Below are 26,091 nucleotides of genomic sequence, written 5' to 3'. Positions count from 1 at the left end.
CCTTCATGTTGAGTGTTGAATGTAGACAACAACACTATAATGTTCAGCGAGCCAAAAGAAGCAAACTTTATTGAATGCAATATTTTATCACTTGACTTCACAATTAAATATCTAAAACATGGCAGAACCTGAACACTTTGAATATGTTCATTTTCAGGTGAGGTTCACTAACTTTTTAGCAGCACTGAATGTGGGAAATTTTTTAAACAATATCATTCTGTTTCCTAGTTAACATGAAAGATTATAAAGCTCTTGATTCATCATGGATTGAGCAGTCCTTGGAGTGGAGTAAGAATTTCATTTCATATTTCATGCAATCACCCCCCAAAAAAAAAAATCAATAGAATAAAAATAAAACAAAAGCTGATTTACCTTACTCTTCTTGCATCTTTGACAGTCTTAGGTTTCTGGCCAGCAGTAATCTGACTAAGCTCTTTCACAACCTGTGTTCCGTTCAGTGGCAGCTGATGCCAAAACAAAGAATATATATGGAATTCCAATAAGACATTTTTGCTGGTAAAGATAAACTTTTAACAGCACCTTGATTAAAATGGTGAGGTCTGAGTAGGTTTCCATGTAAAATTTTCTAGGACACAATACACCCACAATTAGATAAATAAATCTGCATGAATTCTTTCCTCATAGGATACCACACATATGGACAAATGTCAAACTCATAACTGATCATGCTTTCTCTCCCTCCCTCCCGCCCCCCTACCCTCTCTCTATTCCCTCTATCTCTCCTCCTGCAGTTCCTCCTCTCTCTTTCTCCCCCTCCCACCCCTGCCTTCTGTCCCCACCCCTCACCCCCCTCTCTCTATTCACAAACCTTCTTGATGACCTTTGCCAGATGATTGGCTGTAGATGAACTGTTTGTGTCAACTTGCAGGTCGATCAGTCTAGCTAGTACGGCCTGTTGGGTGGTAGAGGAAGGAAGTGCCTCAAAGAATGCTCCGGTAATCTGAAAGAGGAATGTTGGCAATCATTCAAAAATATGTGCAACAAAACCACCTGAGTCAATCTTTTGGAAATGACATCTTGAATTATCATCACACCAACATCATCACCACCACCGCCGCCACCATCATCACCATCATTATCATCATCATCATCATCATCATCATCATCATAATCATCATCATAATCATCATCATCATCATCATCATTGCAATCACCAAAGGTTTATCAAGTAACATGGATCCAAAGCACACTATCTTGTACATCACATACAATCCATAACACTTAGCTTGGACATTAGAATGAATACCGCACATGTTACCTTTGAACAGCTACACCTAGCATAAGAACTATTCAAAAGGTATCTCATGCGTCTATATATTTTTATACTTTACACCAGCACCATGACATTGATTTCCCACCTGTTTCAGAGCCATCTCTGATGGAGAAGCTAGCCCTTCACAGACCGGCTTCTCTCAACTCAGCACCTCCAGAAGAATGAAGTTTATCAAATAACAAGGCTCTACATCACTATCTTATAAAGCACATAATAAACATCGATTTGCTTGGGCATCAGAATATCATAACCCACACTTTTTTTACCAAAGAAACTCTTCAAACACCCTTGACTTTGCCTGGTGCATGTAAAAACTGTTTCAAAGGTACCTTGTGTGTATAATTCCTACTAATGACCTTAACGATGTACATTATTTGTATACTATACACCAGCACCGTGCGTATAATTCTTACTAATGCCCATGTTAATGTGTATTATTTGTATACAATACAACATGGAACTGATATTGATTTCCCACCTGTTTTAGCGCCATCTCTGATGGTGAAGCCAGCCCTTCACAGACCGGCTTCTCTCGACTCAGCACCTCCAGTAGAAGGTCAAGACTCTTCTGATCAGACATCAGGTGGGCCGTCGCAGGGGTCATGTGACTCACGATACACTGCAAACTGTGAGTCTGATCAACACTGAGAGAGCCCTCTTCAACAAAGGCCTGAACTAGGAGCTCTTGTAGCAGACCAAGAAGCGACGACAGGACAGTCTATGTAAAAGGAAGGGGGGGGGGGGTTATGGTAAGACATTTATCAAAAGAAATACCAAATCCACATGTAAATATATATATATTTATTTTAATTGATGCAGTTAATTCATCTTCATTGATTAAAAAACTTTTGAGCAGAAGGGCAAATCTAAGCAAACTATAAGTTTCACTCATGCCAAATTATATGTAAAGTATTACATCTCCAATTCTTCAATGTTCCATTTGTGCCTCAATTAAAGCAGCATAATACACTCCTTCAAAAATTGCAGATTAGGAAGTTACAAATGCATGTCAGAGTTTTATTTCGTACAGAGGCAACTCTCACAAAAGTCCAAAGCTTGGAAATTGAACATATACTGCAATACATTATCATGTAATCTTCCCTACATTATTTGCTGTAAACGAAGAACTAAGTTTAAAGTTGAACCCTCAAACGGTTCTTCAGTCATTGCGAGATAAAGATATTGCAATGTAGGTAATGACCTGTGACCTTTAGCTGAAATCTAATCAGATCATTGTCCTTCCTATATGCAAAAATAAGCAGAGTTTGAATTTGAACTCTTATATAGTTCCCCAGTTATTGCGAGAACAAGGTATTTTCAGGTAATGACCAATGTGACCTTTGACTTGTGACCCGAAAAACAACTCAGATCGTCGTCTCTCCTATATGCATACTCGGACCAAGTTTAAATTCGATCCATCAAACAGTTCTTTATGTATAGCAAGAACGAAAATGGGATGGACGGACATATAACACCAAAACATAATGCCTTGGGCAACCATCTCGAGAGGCTGGAGGCATTAAAGTGATAATGTAAAAATGATAAATGTATTAAAAAAAAAGAGTAAAATAAAAGATTATGTAACTTACTTCTGAATCCACCTCATCAAGGAGCTGCAGAAGAGCCCTCTGTGCAAGATGTGGAATGCCCTCTTGCCTGATATAGTCCAAGATCCATTCCAAGCATTGCTTTGCCTGTACGGAAGAAGCTCCTTTCACATCGGGTGTAGTTTTCTCCTGCTTTGGGAATGTGACAACTGGTAACTTGTTGGCTTTCATGAGGGAGTTCCGAAGTGCCTGGATTGATCATTTTGAAGCATAAGTCATTGTGCTACTATCAAACCACTTCAATATTTCATAAAGTTACTATAATTATGTAATTTTGACATAGCATTGATATTGCAGTTCACCTTCTTATTCTATCACAATAATTCAAACAGATAAGAGTGAATATTTCAGACCTGGGGCCTGTCTTCCAAAGAGTTACGATTGATCCAATCAATCGTAACTCTATGGAAATCCATCAGTGTCATAATTTTTTCTACAGGAAATTTGCACAATGTCCTTTGAAAACATAGAGAAGCACAATGAATTTTCATGAAAACAATGAATACATGAATATACATCATAGTTAGAAAATATTTTGAAGAAACATGCATAATAGATGTTGACGTTGCTGGCCGTCCATAGTTGTGATTGATCGTAACTCTTTGTAAGACGGGACCCAGGTGTAATTCTGACATGGCATTAATAATAATATGGTTATTCATAATGTGTTCAAGACATACATTGTAATTATCAATGCACTTAGAGGTTTATTATTACACCATCGCACGCAATGTACGCACATCAAAGGGGGGGGGGGGTAATATCATTAACGTTTGTCTGCCGACAATTGCCAGCCTGATTAAATTTGAGGCTGTTTTGGGGCTATTAAAGTGCTAGCATCGGACTGTAAATATAGGAGCTGTCTGGGAATGGCTATCTGTTGGTGCTGAAAATTTTCTGAAAAAGGTCCCCTGAGTCGTCTTAGCATTGTGCAAGAATAGGAAAGCAAGGCATTTCCAAACTTTTGATCAAGTCCCACCATTTACAACTCATTTTCAATGTCGTCCATACTTTATTTGTATACACTGAAATGCTTACAAACTTTAAAGGGGATGTTCAACCTGACAATTGGTTTTGATAAAAAAAAGCAAATTTTGGAAAAAATATTGGTGGAGGTGTGATAAAAATCCATGATAGAATAAGAAAATTATAAATTTTCAAAGTTTTTAATTTTTGATGTCATATGCAAGCAGCTCCCTTATATATCATGTAATATAAATTCCATAAATCAATAGAACATGATGAATTAAAATATTTTTCCCATAGAAAGGGGTACAAAATGATATGTCTGATGATATATTCAAAGCACAAATAAAATCACTTTCAATTTTTTTTTATAAAACTGGATTTTTATAAATATATATCCCACTACATATGGAGGATCTCCTCATCTGTGACATCACAAAATAAAACTTATAAAATTAACAACTGTAATTCTTTGACAAATTTACATCAAAACTTTACCAGTATTTTTCTGCTTTTATTAAATCCAATTCATCCTCAGGGAGAACTTCCCCTTCAAAACTATTAGAAGAAAAAAAAATATTTCTGAACAAACCTGTTTAATGTATCTTGAATCTATTTCAAGAGATTCTTTCTTCTTGAGCAATCTCTGGATAAGCCAATGGTACGGAGTAACACCATCACCATGGCAACCATCATGTATTGTCTGAAGGCATCTGATTGTAACAGATCTGACTGGTTCAAGGTGACTGGACAACGCCATCAGGAGACAGGAAAGGACTGAAAGATGAAAATGAAAACAAAAAGGGAATATATTTTTGCCAGATGACAACAATTTTGCATCACTATATTTCCATAATTGGAGGCTTAAAAATTATGTGTGATTTTACACATTTCTTGCTAATAATGATTGATCAAAAGTGAAAGGTGAAGATGATTAAATCTCTCGAGATTTAATGCTTGGTCAGATGCTTATTTTAAAACTTAGGATTATTTCATATAGTATATAGATGACAGATGATGACAATAATTCTTATTGCATAAAAATTTGAACAATAGAATAGCAACATAATAGTCAAGAAAAAAATCTGGATCTCAACACATGAGGGAAATAAAATAAAATATGTACATCCGCGGCCCGTTTCATAAAATTTGTATTTAACAAATTTGCAATAACGGTTTAAATCTACTAAAATCATCCAATTTGATTTGCTGATAACTTGTTATAGAAAACTGTGCATTTATCTTAATACAAGTCTTTATGAAATTGGCCCCCAAATCTTGTATATGTTTTCTTATACTCATATGAAAAGTTATAATACTCTCAATTTATCATAACTTGAGCAGCTCATAAAATGAAGTAAGGATGGAAATTAATGGAGGTTGGATATACTAAATGCTGATTATTTAATGGAATTACCCATAAAATAACATACAAAATATACAATCCTTACCAAAACTTTCCCTCCCCAACAGAGAATTGAGTTCATTTTGCTCCATGGAATCAAAGATTGCTGCACCCATACCCAGACACCGGACTTGAAACAGTGGAGAAGGCTTGAATCCCATTGGCTGAGAGGGTATCACATGACCAATCCATCCAATACTGAGCAGCTTCAAGAAGTTTGTGGAATCACTGAATAGATTCTGTATTAACAAGGAAATATTATAAGTTAACGGAAATGAACAGATGACAAGTGTATTTAGCATTACCTGTTAAATTAGCTTTAATTAAACAGGAAATTTTAGTCATCAATACTGCTTTTATAGCCTATAATCGAGGCAGTGGCCGCATCAAGACTTTGTAGTATGCCTAGCAATTGAACCTTGAAACTCTAGTTGGAATGCTCCCCAGGGAGTGGGGAAAAGTACATACATCGTGTCCAGGCATGCCAAGATCTGATGACTTGGGTAATAACATATCTGTAGAGTGCTTTGAGACATTGTTTTGATGTATAGAGCGCTATATAAAAGTGGAATGGTACTATCATAGTCTACTGCTTTCATGCCCTTCTAAACCAAATAATTTTCTTCACTGCTAAAAAAAAAAACATATTCATGAAATAATGTTCAAGAATCATACCTTGATGACACTGTGTACAATATCCCTAAATTCCTGCTTGGTTCCGTCCTTCAAATGACATTCAGATGACCCTTGTGTCAAAAGGTCAACAAGCTGAAGTACAAAGGTCACATACTGACCTCCAATAGGACCTTTCTTCGTTCCAGGCAACCACCATTTCGAATCTGAAAAGAAATACATATATCATATCAGACTGATAAATTAAGGTTAATGATGTTCACAATATTATTTTTTTCATAAATCATGCAATTATGTAGCTACCTACTATTTTATGTAGTTATTGCTGATCATGGCTAATGCTCCATTAATTGGTTATCATGCATTAGTGACTGAAGAAGTTGTAGGCTCTATTAACTACCAAAGACTAAATAGTTGAAAATATGATACTATAAACTCTGCATATTGTAAATAAACACTTTTCCAATGCACTCACCGGGTGCAAGGGCCGACACCGACGGTGCAAGAGAGAGCACCATGCTCTCCAGTGCCCACAGCATGACTTGTACCTGAGATGAATAGAGATACACCGTGCCAGCAACGCGGTGCTTCCTCCTCACAGTGAGCAAGGCTGACAGGTGAGTGTGTAGCTGGGGAGGGAGCTCAGTAGATGGAACACCTGTTGGCTGGAGGGGGCCATCTTGCTCTTCAGAACCCTCCCCCTGGAAAAATAAAAGAACAGAAGACTTCATAAAATAAAATTTTAAAACATGTTGACATAATGGTATAATCTAAGGATGAGACTGGATAAGAAAGGGCTACGCTAAAAAAATGTAGCTTTCATTTAAAATGCTTCTTTATAATTTAAGAACATACATGTACCACTGCTACTTCAACTTAGAACAAGTTCTCCTGAACTTGAAACACATGAAAAACAAAATGTCAAGAGTAAAAATCACATTAAAAAAACCCAATGAACGGTGAATAAAAAGCAACAACAAAGAAATGTAAAAACATACCTGCTCCAACTTGATGAGCTCAACACTCTTCTGACATGTTTTCATGGCATCGATGTCCAGCACTGCAAGAAGTTTGCGAGCCATGTAGAGCTTGGATTCACCACCATGGACATGTTGCAGGGTTCGTAAGAAGACGGTCACTACGATCAGTCTGAAGGCTTCAGGTTTGGACGTAGCTTCCAGGTGGGACAGCAAAGATGAAACCTGGGAAAAGAAGAGATCAGTGTCCCGTAACACAAAGGTTAGCGATTTATCGTATGCTTGATTTTTACAATTGATTGTATATTGTAGTCAATGTAGTCAAGTTACGGGCCCCAGGGGTCTGTTTCACAAAAACACAATAAGTCTTCATTTCGTGAACATCCTATAGAAATATATATCAATCTTATATGCATAATGGCTGGACAGGTATTAGATTTTGATAGACAAATATCTGATTCATTTCATTTTATATAACCAAAGCATTAAACATGAATTTGCATGATACATACATATAATACAGTATATACATTGGTAAAATATATAAAATGATGCTTGGCAGGAAGCAGCCAGAAAGGAAAATTAACCTTATATAACAGCCGAACTTACATCATAAAAGTGTTATAAAGTACCTAATACAACACAATTATACCAAAATTGGGGGGGGGGGCAAGAGTTGAATGAAACAAATCAAAGAAATATGTAAATGTAATAAGAGAAAAAGATATTTACCGTCTTGTCCATATCTTCTTGCTTCATGGCAGCCATGTTCTTACCAAACAGATCAAGAATCTTGGTTGTGACGAGACTTTCATTCACTTTCTTCTTGGAAGACAAGACTATGTGATATAGAAAAAAAGGATTTCAAATATTTAACAACTTTGGGGGTTAAAACTATGCAATTTACAATGTTATCTTGAGAACAAGTAATTATAACAAAATTTGGAACATACTCCAAATAGAAGCCTTGGTCAGATTGATGGTCTATCAGGGGGATTAACATGAATGAATAGTAACAAAATTAGAACCAATCTCAAATAAACATTTCTATCATCATAGTCATAAAGGATATATGTTCTTTTGGTTTCTACAAATGTAGGCCTCATAAAGTTTACATTATATCATCTTATCTCAGTTTTACACATGATTATAGAAATGATTTTAACTACATTGTTCCATATCATTAATTTGAAAAATGTGTACTTTATATGAAAATGTAGCACAATTTGTATTTATCTCCTTATAAATGTATGTTCTATTGCACATGGCACCATTAGCGTCATGCTTGATGGACATGTGTGCTCTAGACGAGTTAACCATTATTTATTATTTCTATTCAGGGAAAAAAATACAGAGTGCTAGAGTCCTGGAGGTGTTTCAAAAAGATTTAAGTATGACTTAAGTTGCACTTAAATGCTGACGCGTAAATGAAAAGCAACGCGCAATCTTATTGATCAATACGCAGTAGTGCGCGTTCTGAAAAGTTCTGAAAAGTAGCGCCTGAAACCAAACTTTTTTTTTGCCTGTTGCTATTGAAATTATTTTGTTATTACATAATCACAAAATTCTATAAGACTCACCAGATTTCAAGCCTTTCATCATCAGATGACTACTGACTAAGTGAGATCCAGCTATGTCAGCTCTCACCCCAGACTCTAAACCCAAGTTTGCTTGGGCAGCGATGAAGATGTACGGTATCGTCATGGCAACTGCATCATTAACCAGATGAGGGGCCTTGGTGATGAATGATTGGCTGGTGATGATTTTGATGGCTCCTTTGACCATGCTGCCCCTGTGCAGGAAAACAAATCTATATTTAGAACACAAGTGCAAGCAATTGCTGGAGCATTGTGGCCAGTGGATTACAACAAAGGGTCATGGGTTCAAATCCCAGCCATGGCGTAATTTCCTTCGGCAAGAAATTGATCCCCAATGTACTGTACTCAACCCAGGAGAGGCGAGTGGGTACCTGGCAAGAATCAATCACTTGAAATGCTTGAGCACTGCAGTACAGCTGCCAGGCTAAAACATGGGTAAAAATATCCAAGCCCGTTGGAAGCGCATAGAGACCTTTATCATTATTATTGCTCTTGTTGTTGAAGTTGATGCTATCATTATAATTATTATCATTATTACTATTATTATTGGTTTTTTTTACAATGTACCAACTAAATGGATATTCAGCGACTATATTGCTTTACTGTGCCCAGGTGTTGATGAATGTTTGGGAACCCAACTTAGCTTGCCATATGCTAGTTGTTCAGAAAAGTTGTTCATGATTTTATCAGAAAGCCTCGTGACACAGTACATCACTACATGTAAGATAATATATTACCCTGGACTTAGAATATTTGAGGAATTTGAGCAATTTCAAATTTAACCCTAAAATGGCCGGGGGGGGGTTGAATCAACCCCCCCCCTCAACATTTTCTGCGACCATTCCGCCGCGCGAAAATTTTTGACCGCGCCACTCGCAGAGTTTATACTTTTAAGTATCGCGCATCTATTGAGACCAAATTTACGACGCCCGGGTACGCGGTTCCGAAATTACGCAACATTTTGTAAGTTCATGTCAGACCAAAAATTGTTCCAAAACGTGATTTTGTGTACAAAGTCAATGCAAATGGAGTTTTCTCATCTTATTCATAAAGATATGATTATTTTTACTTTAAACAGCTGAAAGCAATTGATTATAGCATAATTATGCTTCAAAAAGGTTGTGCAATAAATCTGGTGAAAAAAACAAAGAAAAACAAAAGGTTGAAAAACAAGGAAATACATAAGAAATTCATAAAACAATAAAATACATAAGAAATTGATTTCCAAACCAAAGTTTTTTTCAATTGCCATTGTTAAGAATGCTACAAAGAATATTTTTACCAAAAATTAGCATTCTAGGAGCTTTATTTAGTGAATTAGAGCAAAAAGTATGATTTATGCATAAATTAGCATAATTAATTCATATAAAATAAAATCTCATTATTTTGGAAAATTTTACCATACAGCCTTGTAGATTACATCGCACACTACCAGCGTGCAAATTTTTGCGGCGCTCACGCGATCGGCAGCCGAGATCTCAGGGGGGGGTTGAATCAACCCCCCCCCGGCCACAGAACAGCAAAAAAAGCCCGGCCTAGTTAGGGTTAAGGCTTCAACATCAAATTGCCCTTTTGCCCCTATTGCTGAATATTATCTGGCTAGCATTAAGGCAATCCTATAAAATAATCAACCTTCTGTATAACGGACACCCATTTTTCTCTATTCTTAAATCCCTTTAGGAACTGCTGAAGCCATGATTTTTAGAGAATATTACAATATAATCAAACCATTTCAGGAAAATCTTGCATATAAGAGGTCAGAAATTCTGTATTTTTCCTTACCAATCATTTCCATGTCTCTTCTTCTTCTTGTTGAGGAGTTTCTGGAGAGCAGCAAACATTGGATCCACTGGAACCAACTCACAAAGGCTCTGAAATACAAAAAAATGCAACACTGACGTAGTACATGATTTATTTCACATTCGCCATTCAATCAACTTTCAAAAACGTTTAGCTGCAGCAGCTGCCAAGAATTGGAAAGCCATCCCTCTTCCAATGAAAAATGCTCTGGTATTTGTGGCTTTGAATCTTCCTTTTTTCATTAATGATTCATTTCTCTATCTATCTTGAACGAGTGATTGTCTTTATCATTGTAGATGTAATCATAAATTTTCATGCCATATATGTGCCATGGTACTTCTTAATTTTTATTTCTTACCTCACCAATTTGTAGAACAGCTGCTACTACGGACGCAGAATCATCCTGTAGTCTTTGAAGAAGGCTCTCCTGGAAAAATGAATCTAATTCTCCTCCCTGGTAACAAGAAAAAAAACAGATAAGGCAAGAGAGAGAAAGAGACATATTGGAAACGGGAAATATAAATGGCATATATGCAATTATTTTATAATAATAATAATAATAATATGCAACATTTATATAGCGCTTAATTCAAATGTTTCTAAGCGCTGCATACTATTACCCCGGCTTATCAATGCCCATGAATTGTCTGTTTATCAAAATAACAAAATATGGTCAAAATAGACAAAGATCTTTGCTTTTAGAACTTTGTCCAACTTTTTCACAGATAACAAATGTTCGAGAACAATACCATTTTAAGTCACATAAACAATGAGAAATGGGGTTAGAAGGTAATATTGTACAAAAAGACGAGAAAATTTATCTCATCAAAATGTCTACATCTTTATTATCTTCATGCATAGGTGCATTTATGGTGGAAGAAAATTTTGTCTTTCATATGACTTAATCTAAAAAAGCGTTTGATAACAAGATAACATTGCCATACCTGTTGAATAATATTTTGGATGTGATTAACGGCCATTCTCCTCACATCAGGATTTGCATGGTTCAGACTCAATACAAGACTGGTGTTAGATTCAGGTAGAAGCTAACAAGAGATAAAAGCACAAACATATAGAGGAAATATACAGAGGAAAAAATGAATGTTGCCAATTTGATAAGTGAATGCTGCTAAATATAGGTTTTTTGAAAACCTAGCACCTCTTGAGATATAAATAAACTGAAATCTTTGTCGCGGTTTAATTTTTGGTTATATTGTGTGTCCAACATTGCCAAAATTTCCATTTGGACACTGCTGCTAGTGAAACAACACAAGGGGGTGTTTCATAGACATGTAAGAATATAGCGCATCACAGCATTGATCAGATCATACCTAATGGACAATTGCTAAATCATAGCTTGGTAGTTATCAATGCGATTATCCATTAAATGTCATGTGCGAGTTGGCACATAAGCACGGATTCAGATTCACACAGAACTCTTTATGAAACACCCAGAAATGTAAAATCGCCATTCATGAATATCCACAAATATCTTGAAGATATCTGTATGCCATACTTGTGGCTTATTTGTCTTATACAGTATTTAGACAGAGAGACATAATACCTGATGTTTCATGCCACCCGAGTACATGGAGACAAAATCCTGGACGTAAGTCTGCTTATCATCATTGTCACCGTCTGCCAGATAAGACTCAAGAATCAAATCCATTGCTTCAGGAAACCTAGGAAAGGAAAATGGTTTATGGCCATTTTATAGTCTAACAGCAGTTGATCTAATCTATGAATCACTGAACAACACTCAAAATCAGTTCAATCTAATTGCCATTTTATCCAATAACCAGCTAGTATATATATCACCCATTTAGGCTTCTAATCGTATGGTGTTTATTCCACTTCATTCCACTACTTTAATGATTTATCCATGTTATCTAGTCTAATTCTATATCCCTTTTTCTAAATTTAAACATAATGGCCCGCATTCTGCACTTGGGTTTAATTTACACTGGTCCAAAAGTGTGGTTTAACTATGGATAGCCAACTGTGACAGGTATCTCTCACAGTGCAAATTCATTTTGTAAGCTCATTTGACACTCCAACCGTTCATAACTGACTAGAAAATATTACTGAAATAGTTCTCTTCATTATTATAACATGAGGATAGAGCCAAGTGAAGATAGAAAACATAAGGGCAATTCCATAAAATAAGTACGTCCGACCCCCTACATGTATATGTGGGGCCTTTATGAAATTTTCTGTCTCTGATTTCTTGTTATTTTGACAGTTAATGTTCTCAAGGGTCCATGACTTGGTCAGTTTATTAAGTGAAGTAAGACTTGAGAAAAATGGGGGTCGAACGTACAAAAAGGTTTATTATTTTTATATGGAATTGCCCATAATGTTAATGCAAGTTTTGAATTTTTGGCTTCCCATAATTTTAACACAGAGTTAGACAATGTCTTAAGTTAAACCCGATTTCAGAATACCATCCAATGACACCTTAAAAATAAAAGAGAAGACAGAAGAAAGAACATCATAAACAATAAACGGATATGTATACAGAACAATGTCAAACGCACAGTGGAATAAGCATGTTCCTCAACAATAGCAATATAATTACAAACAAGAAATTCATATTACCTTCTTTCTAAGCCTTGGACTACTGGGGCAATTTTCTCTCTCAGCTCTCTCCTGCTGTCGTCATCAAGACCATTGGTACATGCAGAAACATACCCATGGAGAAGGCACCTAGAGATAGAATGGAATTAAATATGATAGAAAAATACCTGAATTCCATTGCATATTGGCTATTTGTAAAAAAAGCTACTACTGGATGACAATGTTATCATATTAGAAACTTTAATGCAATAGAGCCATGAAATATACAACAGTTCAAACTGTCCTCCATAACAGTCCATTGCAAGGTGGGGTCTTCTAATAAACTCTGTATTAGATTAGTCTTGGTGATGCATTAGTGGTATGAATGTTGTCAAGAGTAAAGTGGATGAATTGGTTATCTTTCTATTGGGTATAAAGAGTACAAGACTAAATTATATTTGAAAAAATGCATTGTGGGTAAGAAATGAGAAACAGTTTGAGCAGTTCAGGACTTGAGCTGTGCTATTCCATGAGGCCTAGGCACTTCACCTATCAAGCCCTAATTCATGACATTTATAAGTTGTATAACAGTGTGCACCTGTATTTCAGAAAAAAGAAGAAGTATACCAAGTAATTCATTTAAGCTCTGACTGAGGTGTTTATTCTTATATGTTTTTCATGTATTTGCTAGTTTCAGGGAATAATTTTCTTGGTGTCGCATTACGATTTGCTCCACAAATTGTCATGACCGAGTGTTTATGTAGGATAGATATAGTTGAAAGCTTTTCTCTTACAAACACAAATGCTATTCCATCAAATTTGAGAAGTAAAATGATTCCATGCAGATACATCTTTCATTACCTTGCAATGTTGACAGCAATCTGGCTCTCTATGTGGATCTCTCTCAGTATCCCAGTCAAGGAGGCAAGTAGATCCAGTTCTTCGCACCCCTCTGGAAATTGATCATCCTCACTGACTTCTGCATTGATAGCTGTGGTAGTCAGCTGGGGGAGCAGGGCAGAGAGTAGAGGGGTGATGTTGTGCGACTTGGACAGCTGAGCAAGGGAGATCAAGAACTTGGGCAAGGCACAGATCTGGAACATCACTCTGAAAAGAAGGAAAATATTGTGAATAAAATCAGGGTATAAAAGCTGCTATTAATTATTAAAAAATAATAATAAATTGCTATGACAAATTAGACCAGCCAATTAGAGCATGATCTTGGCAAAATATAGTGGAAATTTGTAATTTAAGACTTGAGATTTATTAATTTCAATTCACAAATAAACAACTGAAATAACAGCAAAGAGTTGAAATATCACAATGAGTTCAATATCGATCACAATAACACATAAAAATATCAGAAAGCATCAACGGGAACTGAGATGAACAAAAGTGACTTTCGCTAAGCCACTAAGATAAATTTTAAGAAAGGAGGCTAAGAACTGATATGATTTCAATTACAGGCCATTGTATAAATAATTACACAATGAGTGACTTTGTTTTTTGTGGCAGTTTTTAGTCCTATATAGCTGTTTTGTTTCTCTTTTGTAGCCCTTTTGAAAATGGCTGGAAAACAGTAAATTTTGAATGTTTAGATGAAATGGCCACAAAACAGCTACAAAATAAATACATTTCAATTTGCACATTACTATATACGATACGATCACCTACGATCACCTTAGAACTAAATTAAGCACATCCAAAAGACAATTAATGAGCAAAATCCTGAAATTGTTAGAATTGAATCTCAAATAACTTTGGGAAGTGGAAGATACTTCACAAGAGTAGAGGAAATATCTTCACTTACTTTCCTGGAAGCTGTTTAAGGTTCTGTGTTCTACATAGCACAGCTAAGCAACCTAACATCTGTTGGATCATCTCAGGACTCACATGCTGAACAGGAAAGGAAAGGTAGAAAGATAAATATATGACCTTTAACATATCATTGTTATTAGCATTGATTCTAATTTAAATACTAATAATTACACCCTGCTTGTTCACATAATACAAGAAATATCCACATTCTGGTTCCATATTCCACGAGGCCAGAGGCCAAATGGAATATGGAACCAGAATGTAGATATTTCCTGTATTTTGTAAGAACAAGCAGGGTGTAATTATTAGTATTTAAATTAGAATCAAGGTGTAAAGATTTTATCTCTTTAAGTGTATTTATATTATTGCAGAATAGGGGAAATCAATAGAATAGAACTTTAAAAAAAATGCAAAACCCTGCATTTTGAGTGATTTTTGAAAGTAAGTTATTCATGAAATAACAATGATCACAGTAAAAAGAATGCGCTTTTTGCCATTAAAATTGATATGCAAAAGTAGCGTGTAGCGCAATGCTTGAATACGCACCTAATACGGCCTCATCAGCTAAACACCAAATGGGTAATACAGGCTCATATTACCTGTACGATCTTTGTGACCCAGTAAAATAGGTAAATACGGGTGTCTCAGAAACAAATTGACCAATGAGATAAAAGAATTCATGAGAAATACAGCCCACTAAGAGATAAAATAAAATATTTCATGGTTCATGTTTAGATAGGTACAATATCAACATTGATGTCAATTAACCGGGGGGGGGGGGGGGGGGGAGGGGGGGAGGGGTATGTTCCATATTAACATACAAAGTTAAATTGAAAGAGGGATGGAGGAGGATGAGGAGAAGAAGGAGGATGACGACTACTCACCTGGCATAAGGCCTCCATGAGTGGTTCCAGGAGGGTGACTTTCAGTGTAGCAGACACACCAAGCTGACAGATGATCATATAGGTAGCCCCATTATAATCATGATAGTGCAGCTTCAGACCTCTGAGGAGGAACGGCAAGATGGATGCCAAGAAAGCTTCCTTGACCGCTCCCGGAGTTGAGATGGCTGAGACAACTGTGGCGGCGTAGAAGGAGAACATGACACGCAGAGGGGCGTTGGAGGTTTGCTGAGCAGAACCTCCAGGAAGAACCGTCTTCTTGTGAGCCTAGAATGGATGGAAACACGGTGATAAATAAACTGGTGGTATATAAAATAGCTGAAATAAAATAAAATCATGTCTGAATTATCAAAGGAAGTTTAAATCCCCTGTTTAAGCGCACATGCACACATCTTATCTATCCATATGCTCTCTATAGTAACATACATAAGTAATTGTGTGCAAATACAGAATATAATCTTGTCTAGTGCAAGAAAACTGAGAAAATATGACTGCTTATTACCTTGATAGCAAGGAGAGGGAGTTCACAGATGAAATGAAGAAATCCTCCATCAGAAATGCAGTGGGTGACAAGAGACAGCCTTGACAGACTCACACCTGGTTTCTGCAAAAAAAGAAAGAAAGAGAAATCCCGCAAACCTTACAAAATACGGCAATTATAACAAGGCAAGATTCAGTAATCAATTAAATCTCAAGGAGGTATACAAAGGACTAGGGGATGAAGCTCCCCCTCAACACTTCACACAATTTTTCCCCCCACAAAAAGATATATAGTGCCGCAAAATGTGATGATTTTTTTTCTTTGAAGTGAATTCCAGAGTGCATCTATCACTATTCCAATTCATTACTAGATTATATGAATTTGTATGCCTCAAAACAGTTATAATGTTGAGGATTTGAATTCATTTGGGTGCCTTAGACCCATTTCGACACAAAATCATACTCATTGAATTTTTGATACCTGACAACCATTATATCCAAGTTTCACAAAAGAGGGATGTTTATAGAATTTATAGCATTTGATCATATAACCTGAGGTCTATAACATATGATTGGAGAAACTAGAACACCCAGATGTCAAGTTTCATGAAATGGGTCCTTATAATGCTATAATTTCAAAATTATATATGGCATCTCAAAACTTTAACCTTGATTAAGATTTTAATGTTGATGATGCTGCCGTAGTGAAATGTGTCTCTTCTGCTTTGCAGGCAAGACAAAAATGGATGTGAAATATTGACTTACCTGAATAGGTTCCAACCAATTCCACCTGCCTTTCTTATTTTTGAGGCTGAGAAGCTGAACAGCTCTCACGAAGATCTTGGTTTCGTGGTAGGGTAGGACGCACATCATCAGCTCATCAGTATTATAATCATGGATGTGAAATCTGCAAAATAACACAACCAATCAATGAATTACAGAAATATCATTTGAAAGTTTGGAACAAAGAGTGTGAATAGTGAAAATAAATTTAAATCATAAAAAAAAACAGAAAATTATGTCAACTCTGGAAAAAAGTGATTAATCAATTGTCATGAATTTTTTTCTTTCTAACAAAAATTTAATTACTGTTTATATCAAGTCTGAAAAAGAATGTAATACACCAAAAAGTATACCACTGTTGTGTTAAACCTCCATAATTTTCTTATATTAGGTAAATATTAATTTCATTGTTAATAAATATCTCACCCAAGGATAAAGGAGAACAAATATATAAGCCATGATTAAATACCAATCATGGCAGATAAAACAGATTATTTGTCAATATTTGAAAGACAAGTACTGAGTCCATGGATGATTAACCGATCATGCTTAAAATGTGTACATTAGTAAATGTAAAAACTTCTTTTTTGTAAGCAATACTACAATTCATACATACCTATAAACTAGCCATTCTATAGCCTTTTGAGCTGGTTTCAGTAGGAAGTAGGGAGAGACATTCAGCAAAAATCTGCCGATCTTCTTGTCGAGTTTATCATTCATTGCCCTACTCTCAATGGAACGTTCCAACGACTTGGATGCCTCGTCGAATAGGAGACTCTCAAAATCTTGGAAGCGAGGATCAATGCCCTGGAGTTCTTGTAAACCATTGACACCTTTTGACCAAGAAGCAAAAAAAAAAAAAGGAAGAAAAAAAGAAAAATAGGAAGTTACAAATATCAAAGAAATAGATGTGTCTTATAAAGAATGCACACTGGTTGAGAAGCAAAGATTTTTGTTACGATTCGAACTGTCAGATAAAACAAACTTTTGAAGAAAAAAAAACAATTTTTTTTCAAATCAAACATAGAGACGAGTCCTTCCATTAAACATTCCCCTGTTTAACAGGAGGGAGATTTCACAAATAACATGTTGGTGTAATCATTGTCTCAAAATCGCTTGTAAATTTGATTAGAATCTATCTTTACTTTATAGGGGACTCTTCTCCTTTTTTTCATGATTTCAAGCATGCATGATTGTACATTGTTATCAGTGTTACTTATGTATGCATGCATATACTGTTATGGTTGTACAGAGAGAAATTGATAAAACTGAATTGAAATGAAATTCAATAAGCGATTATTTGGGCTATATTTACAGACTACTTACCAATGGCATAGTAGGTGTCTTTGTCTAGTCCACCAGCCTCAGCAGGATCAAAGAGCAATGACCTTCTGTCTTTCCTCTGAGCGGCAACTGCAGCTCTAGCTTCAGGTACTGCCAACCTCTGAAGCTGCTGGGCTAATGATGTCATGGCTGATCAGATATCTAGGAGGATAACAATTACCGTACAAGTTCATCATCCACTTAGTCCCATATTCTGCACTCGGGTTTCATGTAAACTCTAGTCTCAAGTTGTGGTTTAACTATTTGAATTTGAAAAGGTATTTATTAGAAATCACATGGCAGCCCAATGCTGAAGTGGGTGAAATATACATTGTATAATAAAATACAACAAATAAATCAATATACATCTATAACAACCATGACATCTTCAAATTATAATCAAAGATTAATAAAGGAACGAGAAAGAAATTAGGAGAACCTAGAAGGAATAAGTGACAGACAATACAGGGGGTGGTATAGGCAGGTATAGACAGGCAAAGGAGTTGAAGGAGGTGTAGGGAGAGGACTCTGAAAGAAGAGGGGTGTAATGGAAAGTGAGAAAACGTATGGATGGCCTATTGTGACACCAATCTCTAATAAATGATACAGGATTAATTTATCAGATCATTCATACATGCAACTGTCTGGGAAGAATAACTGAATTATAGTTTTCTTTGCCATTATATGTAGCATGATGACAGAACACACTACATACATGTATTAAAGGAATGCTCCATGCTAAACATTTTGACATTTTCAGCTACCCATAACGCAAGAATTGGTAAGTCAGACTCTTTTAATTCGCGCGTTCCTACTGAAAAAATAGACTGGAAGCGGCACTGGTCTCAGAACAGTCCCACCCCGTACTAGTGCTGTAGCTCGTTTCCTTCAACTCGGTCCGAACCCGTCTTGTAAATCTTATCAGAATCAGAGCTCGACCCGGAAAGGCCCGGCAACCCAGACTAGCTAAAATTGATTTATGTCCATGCAAATATACAATGTTTTGACCTACTTGACTGTAATCTGTGACCGACATCACCTTCTGACCTTGTTCTCAAAAGACGATAAAAACCCCCAAAATATTTTATTCACTGTTTATATATTATTCAGTAGTAAAGTAGAGAGGGGATTGAGATGATACAAGGCCAACTCGCAATCGCTCACAGTGCAGCGGTCAACAGCATGAGTCTGTGCATCGCTAGTGATTGGTTCTTGCTGTACTGTGAAACATGTGCTTTGAAATGATTTTTTTTAATGTGTGAAATCGAGAGGCAGATTACAAACCACATCGTTAATTATATTATCATTCAGGTGACCCAATTTTCAAACAGGCTCTCACAGAGATTGTTTCTGTCTACCATAGGATAGATTTTTTTTGGGGGGGTGGCAGAAAGAGTTCATTTCTGAGCATATTTCATTCTTCATATTTGCTTTGAAGCAATAGAATATTTTACTCGAAACTATTTTTGTGCATGATTTATTTTTATCTGTCTTATTCTAGCTTTCAGCTACCGGTAATGATATTTTTTGTGTGATAGGCCTATTGATCAAGAAGAAAAATCACTCTCTTAGAAAAAGGTGTTTTCCCCTTTTTATAAAAAAAAATGAATTAAAATACATTTTTATTCATATAAAAATTTGCCAATCAGAGTATCATTTCAATATCATCCTACCCCCATATCATCCATTTAGTCATTACATCTCTTTATCTCATACATTTTTGGGGGTTTGCTCTTGTATCCCTCCCCTTCTCTCTCTCCCTCTAACTGCAACCTCCTCTTCTTGTCTGTCTCTGTCCATCCTCTTTAATGTCTCCTTTAAATCGGACCCAAATTAAAATGTTTTACACCCAGCTGAGCTATTTTTTCAGATCACCGACTTTGTGGAATATGTCAGCACTAGAGGGGGTTTTTGGGGGGAGGGCTTCTATGGTTAGCAGAAAAAAATGATAATATAAAAGTTATCTCAATACACGGGACAGATTATTTTACAAAAAAGAAAGAAATATTCTGCATGTTATCACAGTCGTATCAAAAGGAAAACTTCTTGATATATGACCATGTCCAATGGACTGACTGGCCTTTACCTGTAAACAAATTGGACATTCTCACCTAGTGAAATCATTACTCCCAGCCAATCACATGACCAGTCACATGATATCAAATGGCAGCTGCACTGTGTGCATGTGCGCCCTTAGCCGGCTGGCTAGCTATAGGATATCGTCTCGATCTTTCACACACAAGGCCATGACTCAGGAGGTCCGATCATACACATCAATCAAAATCATCATGGGGAAAGAATGAAAATAAGGTAGGGATGCTTGGCCTTTGACCTGTCCCCTCGACCATCACACTAGGTGGATGGATTGCTTGTTAAAAACAGTTTCATGAGTTTTATTGTGGTGACAAATGACACCTCAAATATTTTCAAACCATCCGGGTTTATTTACCGAGTTCGAGGGATTCAAAGTAAAACCTGACCCGTAAAGTTCCGAGCCGGACAATGTCAACTCGGCAGGATTCAGTCCGGGAAGCAATCCGAGCTACAGGACTACCCCGTACCTTTCCCTGTATTGCGAATGGTTGGGGTGTTCAAGTGCTAGAGAGTAAAAATTTTTCACCACCCAGTGCTTACTCTCCACGGAGCCAGGGATTGCGTCCCATATGTGCGTGTACCACGAAATAAACTGAAATTTTTCCCTCCGAGATTTCTACTTTCCTTCTAAAAGATGGGATTCAACCAGGGTGACCAGACGTCCCGTATTTTGCTCCTTTGTCCCGACAAACCCTTCCCGGGACGCCTATATGTCCCGTATTTCAGCATATTGAACAAAATTAGTTAATACATTTAAAAGTGACGAATTTTCATCAAATAACCAACAGATGACGAAGCAGAGACAACAATAAAATCGATAACTAAACTTTTGCAAGTTCTGAGGTGATTTTCTTTAAAACCAAAAATACATTGCAACTAACTGGCCTCTTGTCCGTGTGTGGCAGGTTACTAGATAGGCATGTAGGATCAGAGCAGATTCTCAATGGTGCAAGAAATGACATGATAAACACTTTTTCCACCAAAATAAATCACAAATTGGCGGGAAATTTGTGTAATTATATTATGGTTTCTCAGATTACTGATTTGGAGATGTAATCGGAAGAACAATTTATTGAGTTTTCATACATGTAACTAGATCTAGTTTCAGCTGTCATTTTGAATCTTGTTGTGTATGATGCCGCAATGTTTAATCTCATTTTTAAGTTGACAATGTTTCACTTTGAAATTTTATTCACTTCTGAAACATTTTAGTTTTTCAAAATTTTAAAAATATTAAAAAAAAATACCAAATATCATTGAATTTTGTTAGATGATTGGATTGTTTTTGTTTGCTTGAAGTTTGAACTTTTTTCTCTTTCTTTCTTTTCTATCCTTCTTTCTTCATCCTTCTGTCCTTCCTGATTGCCCTTTTTTGTTCCATCTATCTTTCTTTCCTGATCCTTTCTCTCTGTGTTCATTTTTTTCCTTCTCTCCGTCATTCTCTTCCTGCCTTCTTTATTACATTTCCTCTCTTTTTTTTTATTTCCTTCGGTTCTTTTCTTTCCTTAAACATTTTTTTTTGCTTCCTTCTCCCTTCCTCTTTTTCTTGTTCGTTCTTTCTCTCCTTCCATTATTTTCTTTTTTTCATTCTCTCCTCCCTTCACTATTTCCTGCTTTCTTTCATTCTTTATTTTTCCTTCCTCCCTTCCTTTTTTCTTTCTTTCAAAGAATGAAGGAAACATTTTTCTTTCCTTCATTCTTTCTTTCCTCCTTTTTTCTTACTTTTTTTCTTTCTCTCCTTTGCTTTATTTTGTCTTTCACACATTTATTCATCTTCCCTCCGTTTCTTTATTTCTAAATCCAATTCATCCTTTTATTCTAACTTTCTTTTATTCTTTTTCATTTTTCCTCCATTTTCCCCTTCATTTTTTCTTTCTTTCTTCTCAATTCATCTCTTTTCTTTTCTTTCCTCTTTTCTTTCTCTCCTCCATTTATTTGTTCCCCCTCCCTTCCAAATTATATTTTTTTTCTCACAAGTCTAACACAGTAACACTTTTTTTTGTCGATTGTCCCGTATTTCATTTGTGAAATCTGGTCACCCTGGATACAACTTCATTTTGGACATTTAAACGATATTGATTCTATTTTATTATTATTAAAACAATGAATTCATTTATTAAAAAATGAGACGGGGAAGACTTGCTGCGATGTTTACGTCGCCATCTTGTTCTCTTTTCTTTCGCCAAGCTACAAGACGCACATCCTCGATGTGCGTCTTGTAACTTGGTGAAATTCGACAACTATTTTAACAACCATTGATACAAATTTCACAAAATTTCAGTCACAGACTGCGAAACTCTAACTTACACAATATTAACACGACATGAATTACCATATGTGGGACTGAGCTATAAACTTCCAAATATTAGTATGGCTGTCAGTGAATTAATAACGTGAATTAGATATCAATAACCAAAAAATTAATTTCATTGAATAATATTATATACAAATTTTATACTTGCGTAAGCAGCTAAGCAAAATTTACCTTCCAAATATCAAGAATATAAGGCCAAACTTGTCTTCGCAGACGAAGCACATGTGAACAAGACCCCCCGCGTAGTTTCTAACTATCAATTCAAATGATCAGTGACTAGAAAAAAGTATAATATCAAATTATCATATAATTTACAACTTAATTTGATTTTTTTTTTACTTATTTTAATTTAAATATATATTTTGAAGCAGGCATTATAAATTTGGGATCTTTAATGTTATTGCTTTTTCTGATAGATTTCTAACGTTATACCAGGGCAGTGGCAGTGAATCAAATTGGACCAAACAACAAGGTCAAGGGGAAGCAGGACTTTTCATTTTGTTTTAACTTTTTCCTTCATAATTTCTACATAATAATAATGGATGAAGATCTAGAAGAAATGCGGGCCCTTAGAGGTAAGCTATTAAGATTTATTCTTAGTTCGCAATAAGTAATTTTGAGAAGTATATTCATGCTGCAGTGAAAGATGTAGTCCCAAGCATTCAATTTCATGTGTCCAGACGATTTCCGATCGTGGCAGGCGAGCGCTAGACCGGGAAGCAAACGATGAGCGGATCTAGAGGTGTGGGCGTGGCTATTTCGTATATGACGCAATCATGAATATTCACGATAAAATCTCGGCGGCGAAGGATCCGTTCTGTGAACTTGTTAATCTTAATGCGAGGTGGAGCTACTACTAGTAATATTACACCCCTACCCTCCGCCAACACAACCTATATTTCAGCTCTTATTATCACATATATAATAATAGAGTTACCAAAAGGTCGGCCGATCCACTGAGCAAAATTGCTATGGGCAAATGAAAAGCCAATTGCAAGTGCGTAAACAGTGTGCATTGCCACCATCGTCTGTTCTCGACGGCAAAAATGAGCATTGAAATGCTTTTCCTCAGCAAATTAGTTCATCTTAGTGAAAAAAATTAGGCCCTGTGTATTCTACATTTAAATTAACTTATGTGGGATGAAGTGTCTTACCTTCATGTGGTATCGAAAGTGACGTTTGGAGGTTAAATCCACGAGAAATCCACAGAGTTTCGTCGCGTGTATTCGCTATGGAGAAAAATGCGTGCGATCGCATGCGTTATTGCAAGCTCGAGACGGCGCTGTTGAACTTGGTCTGGAAATTCATAAAAATAAACAAAAATCCTTTGAGTAGGCTCACAATAAAATCATAAAAAATATGCTTTATGACTAAAACGGTAGTTCTCTTGCCCACACATATCATACTTGTTGTTGCGTAAGAAATCCTTTTTTCATGATAAAAATATAGCAATAAATGTTTTAAAAATTATGTTTTCCACATGGAATATGTTTGAAACATCTATATTAGAAGAAAAATGTGTTTTTTTAATGAATTCAAACTAAAATGAAGTTTATACATGCTTGCACTTTTTCATACTACTCAAAAAACAAAATGGGCCGTCAATCAACGTTGGTTACCTCGGCAAGTAGGCGTGGTCTATCGTGAAGTTCGCTGGTGACGTACCTTTCTCGCTAGACTTTACTCAGCCGCCGAATTTAATTCATTCTCCGCGCACGTGCAACTGCAACTTATTATCGTCACTGCACTGCTGGTGTTTGCCGCATTGAGGACAGATGAAACAATTCAGATAGAGTTGCGCGTGTACAATGAGTGAAACAGCGCGATCGTTTCATGATCGAATGAAACAGTGTGCCTGTCGAGATAAAATTCATCTGCCATGTTATTTTCTATCGTGTTTTATGCAACTGCAATTGATTTGTTATATTGTTTTCTTTGATATTTTTCTGTATATGTATGTATGTATGAATTTTATTTGAAGTGAATGAGTTATTCTGGTGTCCTTGCCATTGAGGACAGATGAAGATGAAACAATACTGATAGAGGTGTGCGTGTACAAGGAGTGAAACAGCGTGATCGTTTCATGATCGAATGAAACAGTGTGCTTAGTTGTCGAGATAAAAATGTATCTGTCATGTAATTTTCTACGATGTTTTATACAACTGCAATTAATTTGTTATATTATTTTCTGTGATATTTTCCTGTTTATGTATGAATTTTATTTGAAGTGAATTAATAATATTATAAAGATTAATCCAATGTCGGCTTCATTTTATTCATGATGAACAAGTTAAGGTATCAAAAAATGATGCTTATTTTTTATTTAAATTACTTTGAGTAAATTTGGTATTGAAAAGGACGTTTAGTGTTTCCTGTTCAGTGCAATTTTTTTCCTTTTTCTTTTCATTTCACATTCTCGGGATGCGAACCTCCACTATATAATCAGAAGCGGATCTAGAGGGGGGGGGGGTTGGGGGGTTGCAACCCCCCCCCCCAAAAAAAAAAAATCCGGGGACCATTTTTTTAAATCTTATCTTTTTTTTAAACTTTTATTTTATTTTATTATATTTCTATGTATTTATTTCATTTATTATTATTATTATTATTATTATTTCTTTTTGGGGGAGGGGGGGGGTTGGGCGAACAAATGTCACAGAGTCCCTTGCCCCCACATCAGCTTTTTTGAGGACACGGGCCACCGCCGAAGTGACAAGCTAGGCCAGCGTTGCCGATTCTCATCCCCAAATTCCCCACATTAAAAAAAAAAAAATTGGGGGATTGTTGAAGTCTTTGGGGATGAAAAATAAATATTTGGGAATGAAAATAATATTGAGTTTTATGAAAATCGAATTTGGGGATTTTCTGTCAAAATTTGGCAACTTTGGGGATATTTTAAGTGTCGTTTGGGTGGGGATTTTCTGCCAGTCCATCATATTTGACTGAGATTTGCCAGTGAGTATCAGTGACAAGCTGTTCATAATAAAAGTATTAGGCTAACAGTGCTTATTCCAAGGTCCCCAATTCTTTGTATCTGTGTTGTTAACTGGCCTTACATTGCAGGAAAATGCAACTTAATTTTACAATTTTTCATGGGGGTTAATTTGGCAACGACCTCTATACCAAAAAGAGTGGTGTTTTAGATGCAAGAAAACACCATTTTCACACACAGATTTTCAAAAATTTTCCCTACTGTGGGAGGGGGGGACACCCCCCTCCCACACCCTCCCCCCTCGCTCGCTCCGCTCGCTTGGACTCAGTCGCTACGCTCCCTCGCATACCACCCCAACCCCCCCTTTATAAAAAGCTGGATCCGCCCCTGATAATTAATGAATACCATTAGAAACAAAAATATTTAAAAAATAAATACTCGCAAAAAATTTAGTACTAGTGCAACGGTGATTTGTTGATTTTGTTGTTTCATTTACCAGGAGGTACGACAGACAAATACCCGGTGTAGATCAAAAGATAAAGGTGCCCCCTCCCGTAATATATCAAATATTTGTTAGTGGATTTTGTCGTTCATTCTCAAGTGAGGACTTAT

At 36.2% G+C, this 26,091-nt stretch overlaps 1 protein-coding gene across 1 annotated transcript in view; it reads right to left on the bottom strand.

Annotated features, from left to right (window-relative positions):
* LOC129271977 (HEAT repeat-containing protein 1-like) overlaps positions 1 to 22,817 on the bottom strand; it is a 33,003-nt gene extending 10,186 nt beyond the window's left edge. The window contains exons 1-24 of the mRNA XM_064107110.1: positions 22,722 to 22,817; positions 18,146 to 18,304; positions 17,436 to 17,652; positions 16,802 to 16,943; positions 16,059 to 16,160; positions 15,539 to 15,823; positions 14,647 to 14,732; positions 13,698 to 13,943; positions 12,879 to 12,986; positions 11,845 to 11,962; positions 11,225 to 11,326; positions 10,639 to 10,734; positions 10,263 to 10,351; positions 8,463 to 8,674; positions 7,615 to 7,721; positions 6,904 to 7,107; positions 6,381 to 6,606; positions 5,948 to 6,111; positions 5,319 to 5,511; positions 4,460 to 4,644; positions 2,884 to 3,090; positions 1,773 to 2,012; positions 830 to 961; positions 373 to 464 (exon numbers count right to left, since the gene is read on the bottom strand). Coding sequence (XP_063963180.1) covers positions 373 to 464; positions 830 to 961; positions 1,773 to 2,012; positions 2,884 to 3,090; positions 4,460 to 4,644; positions 5,319 to 5,511; positions 5,948 to 6,111; positions 6,381 to 6,606; positions 6,904 to 7,107; positions 7,615 to 7,721; positions 8,463 to 8,674; positions 10,263 to 10,351; positions 10,639 to 10,734; positions 11,225 to 11,326; positions 11,845 to 11,962; positions 12,879 to 12,986; positions 13,698 to 13,943; positions 14,647 to 14,732; positions 15,539 to 15,823; positions 16,059 to 16,160; positions 16,802 to 16,943; positions 17,436 to 17,652; positions 18,146 to 18,290 — 3,698 coding nt within the window. The 5' untranslated portion in view covers positions 18,291 to 18,304; positions 22,722 to 22,817. The remainder of the gene's footprint in view (positions 1 to 372; positions 465 to 829; positions 962 to 1,772; positions 2,013 to 2,883; positions 3,091 to 4,459; positions 4,645 to 5,318; positions 5,512 to 5,947; positions 6,112 to 6,380; positions 6,607 to 6,903; positions 7,108 to 7,614; positions 7,722 to 8,462; positions 8,675 to 10,262; positions 10,352 to 10,638; positions 10,735 to 11,224; positions 11,327 to 11,844; positions 11,963 to 12,878; positions 12,987 to 13,697; positions 13,944 to 14,646; positions 14,733 to 15,538; positions 15,824 to 16,058; positions 16,161 to 16,801; positions 16,944 to 17,435; positions 17,653 to 18,145; positions 18,305 to 22,721) is intronic.
* Between the last annotated feature and the right edge of the window lie 3,274 nt (positions 22,818 to 26,091).

The sequence above is a fragment of the Lytechinus pictus genome, chromosome 11 (genome assembly GCF_037042905.1).
Source record: "Lytechinus pictus isolate F3 Inbred chromosome 11, Lp3.0, whole genome shotgun sequence".
Lineage (NCBI taxonomy): Eukaryota > Metazoa > Echinodermata > Echinoidea > Temnopleuroida > Toxopneustidae > Lytechinus > Lytechinus pictus.
The sequence above is the reverse complement of the archived record's forward strand: the minus strand, read 5'-3'. Positions and strand labels throughout refer to the sequence as shown.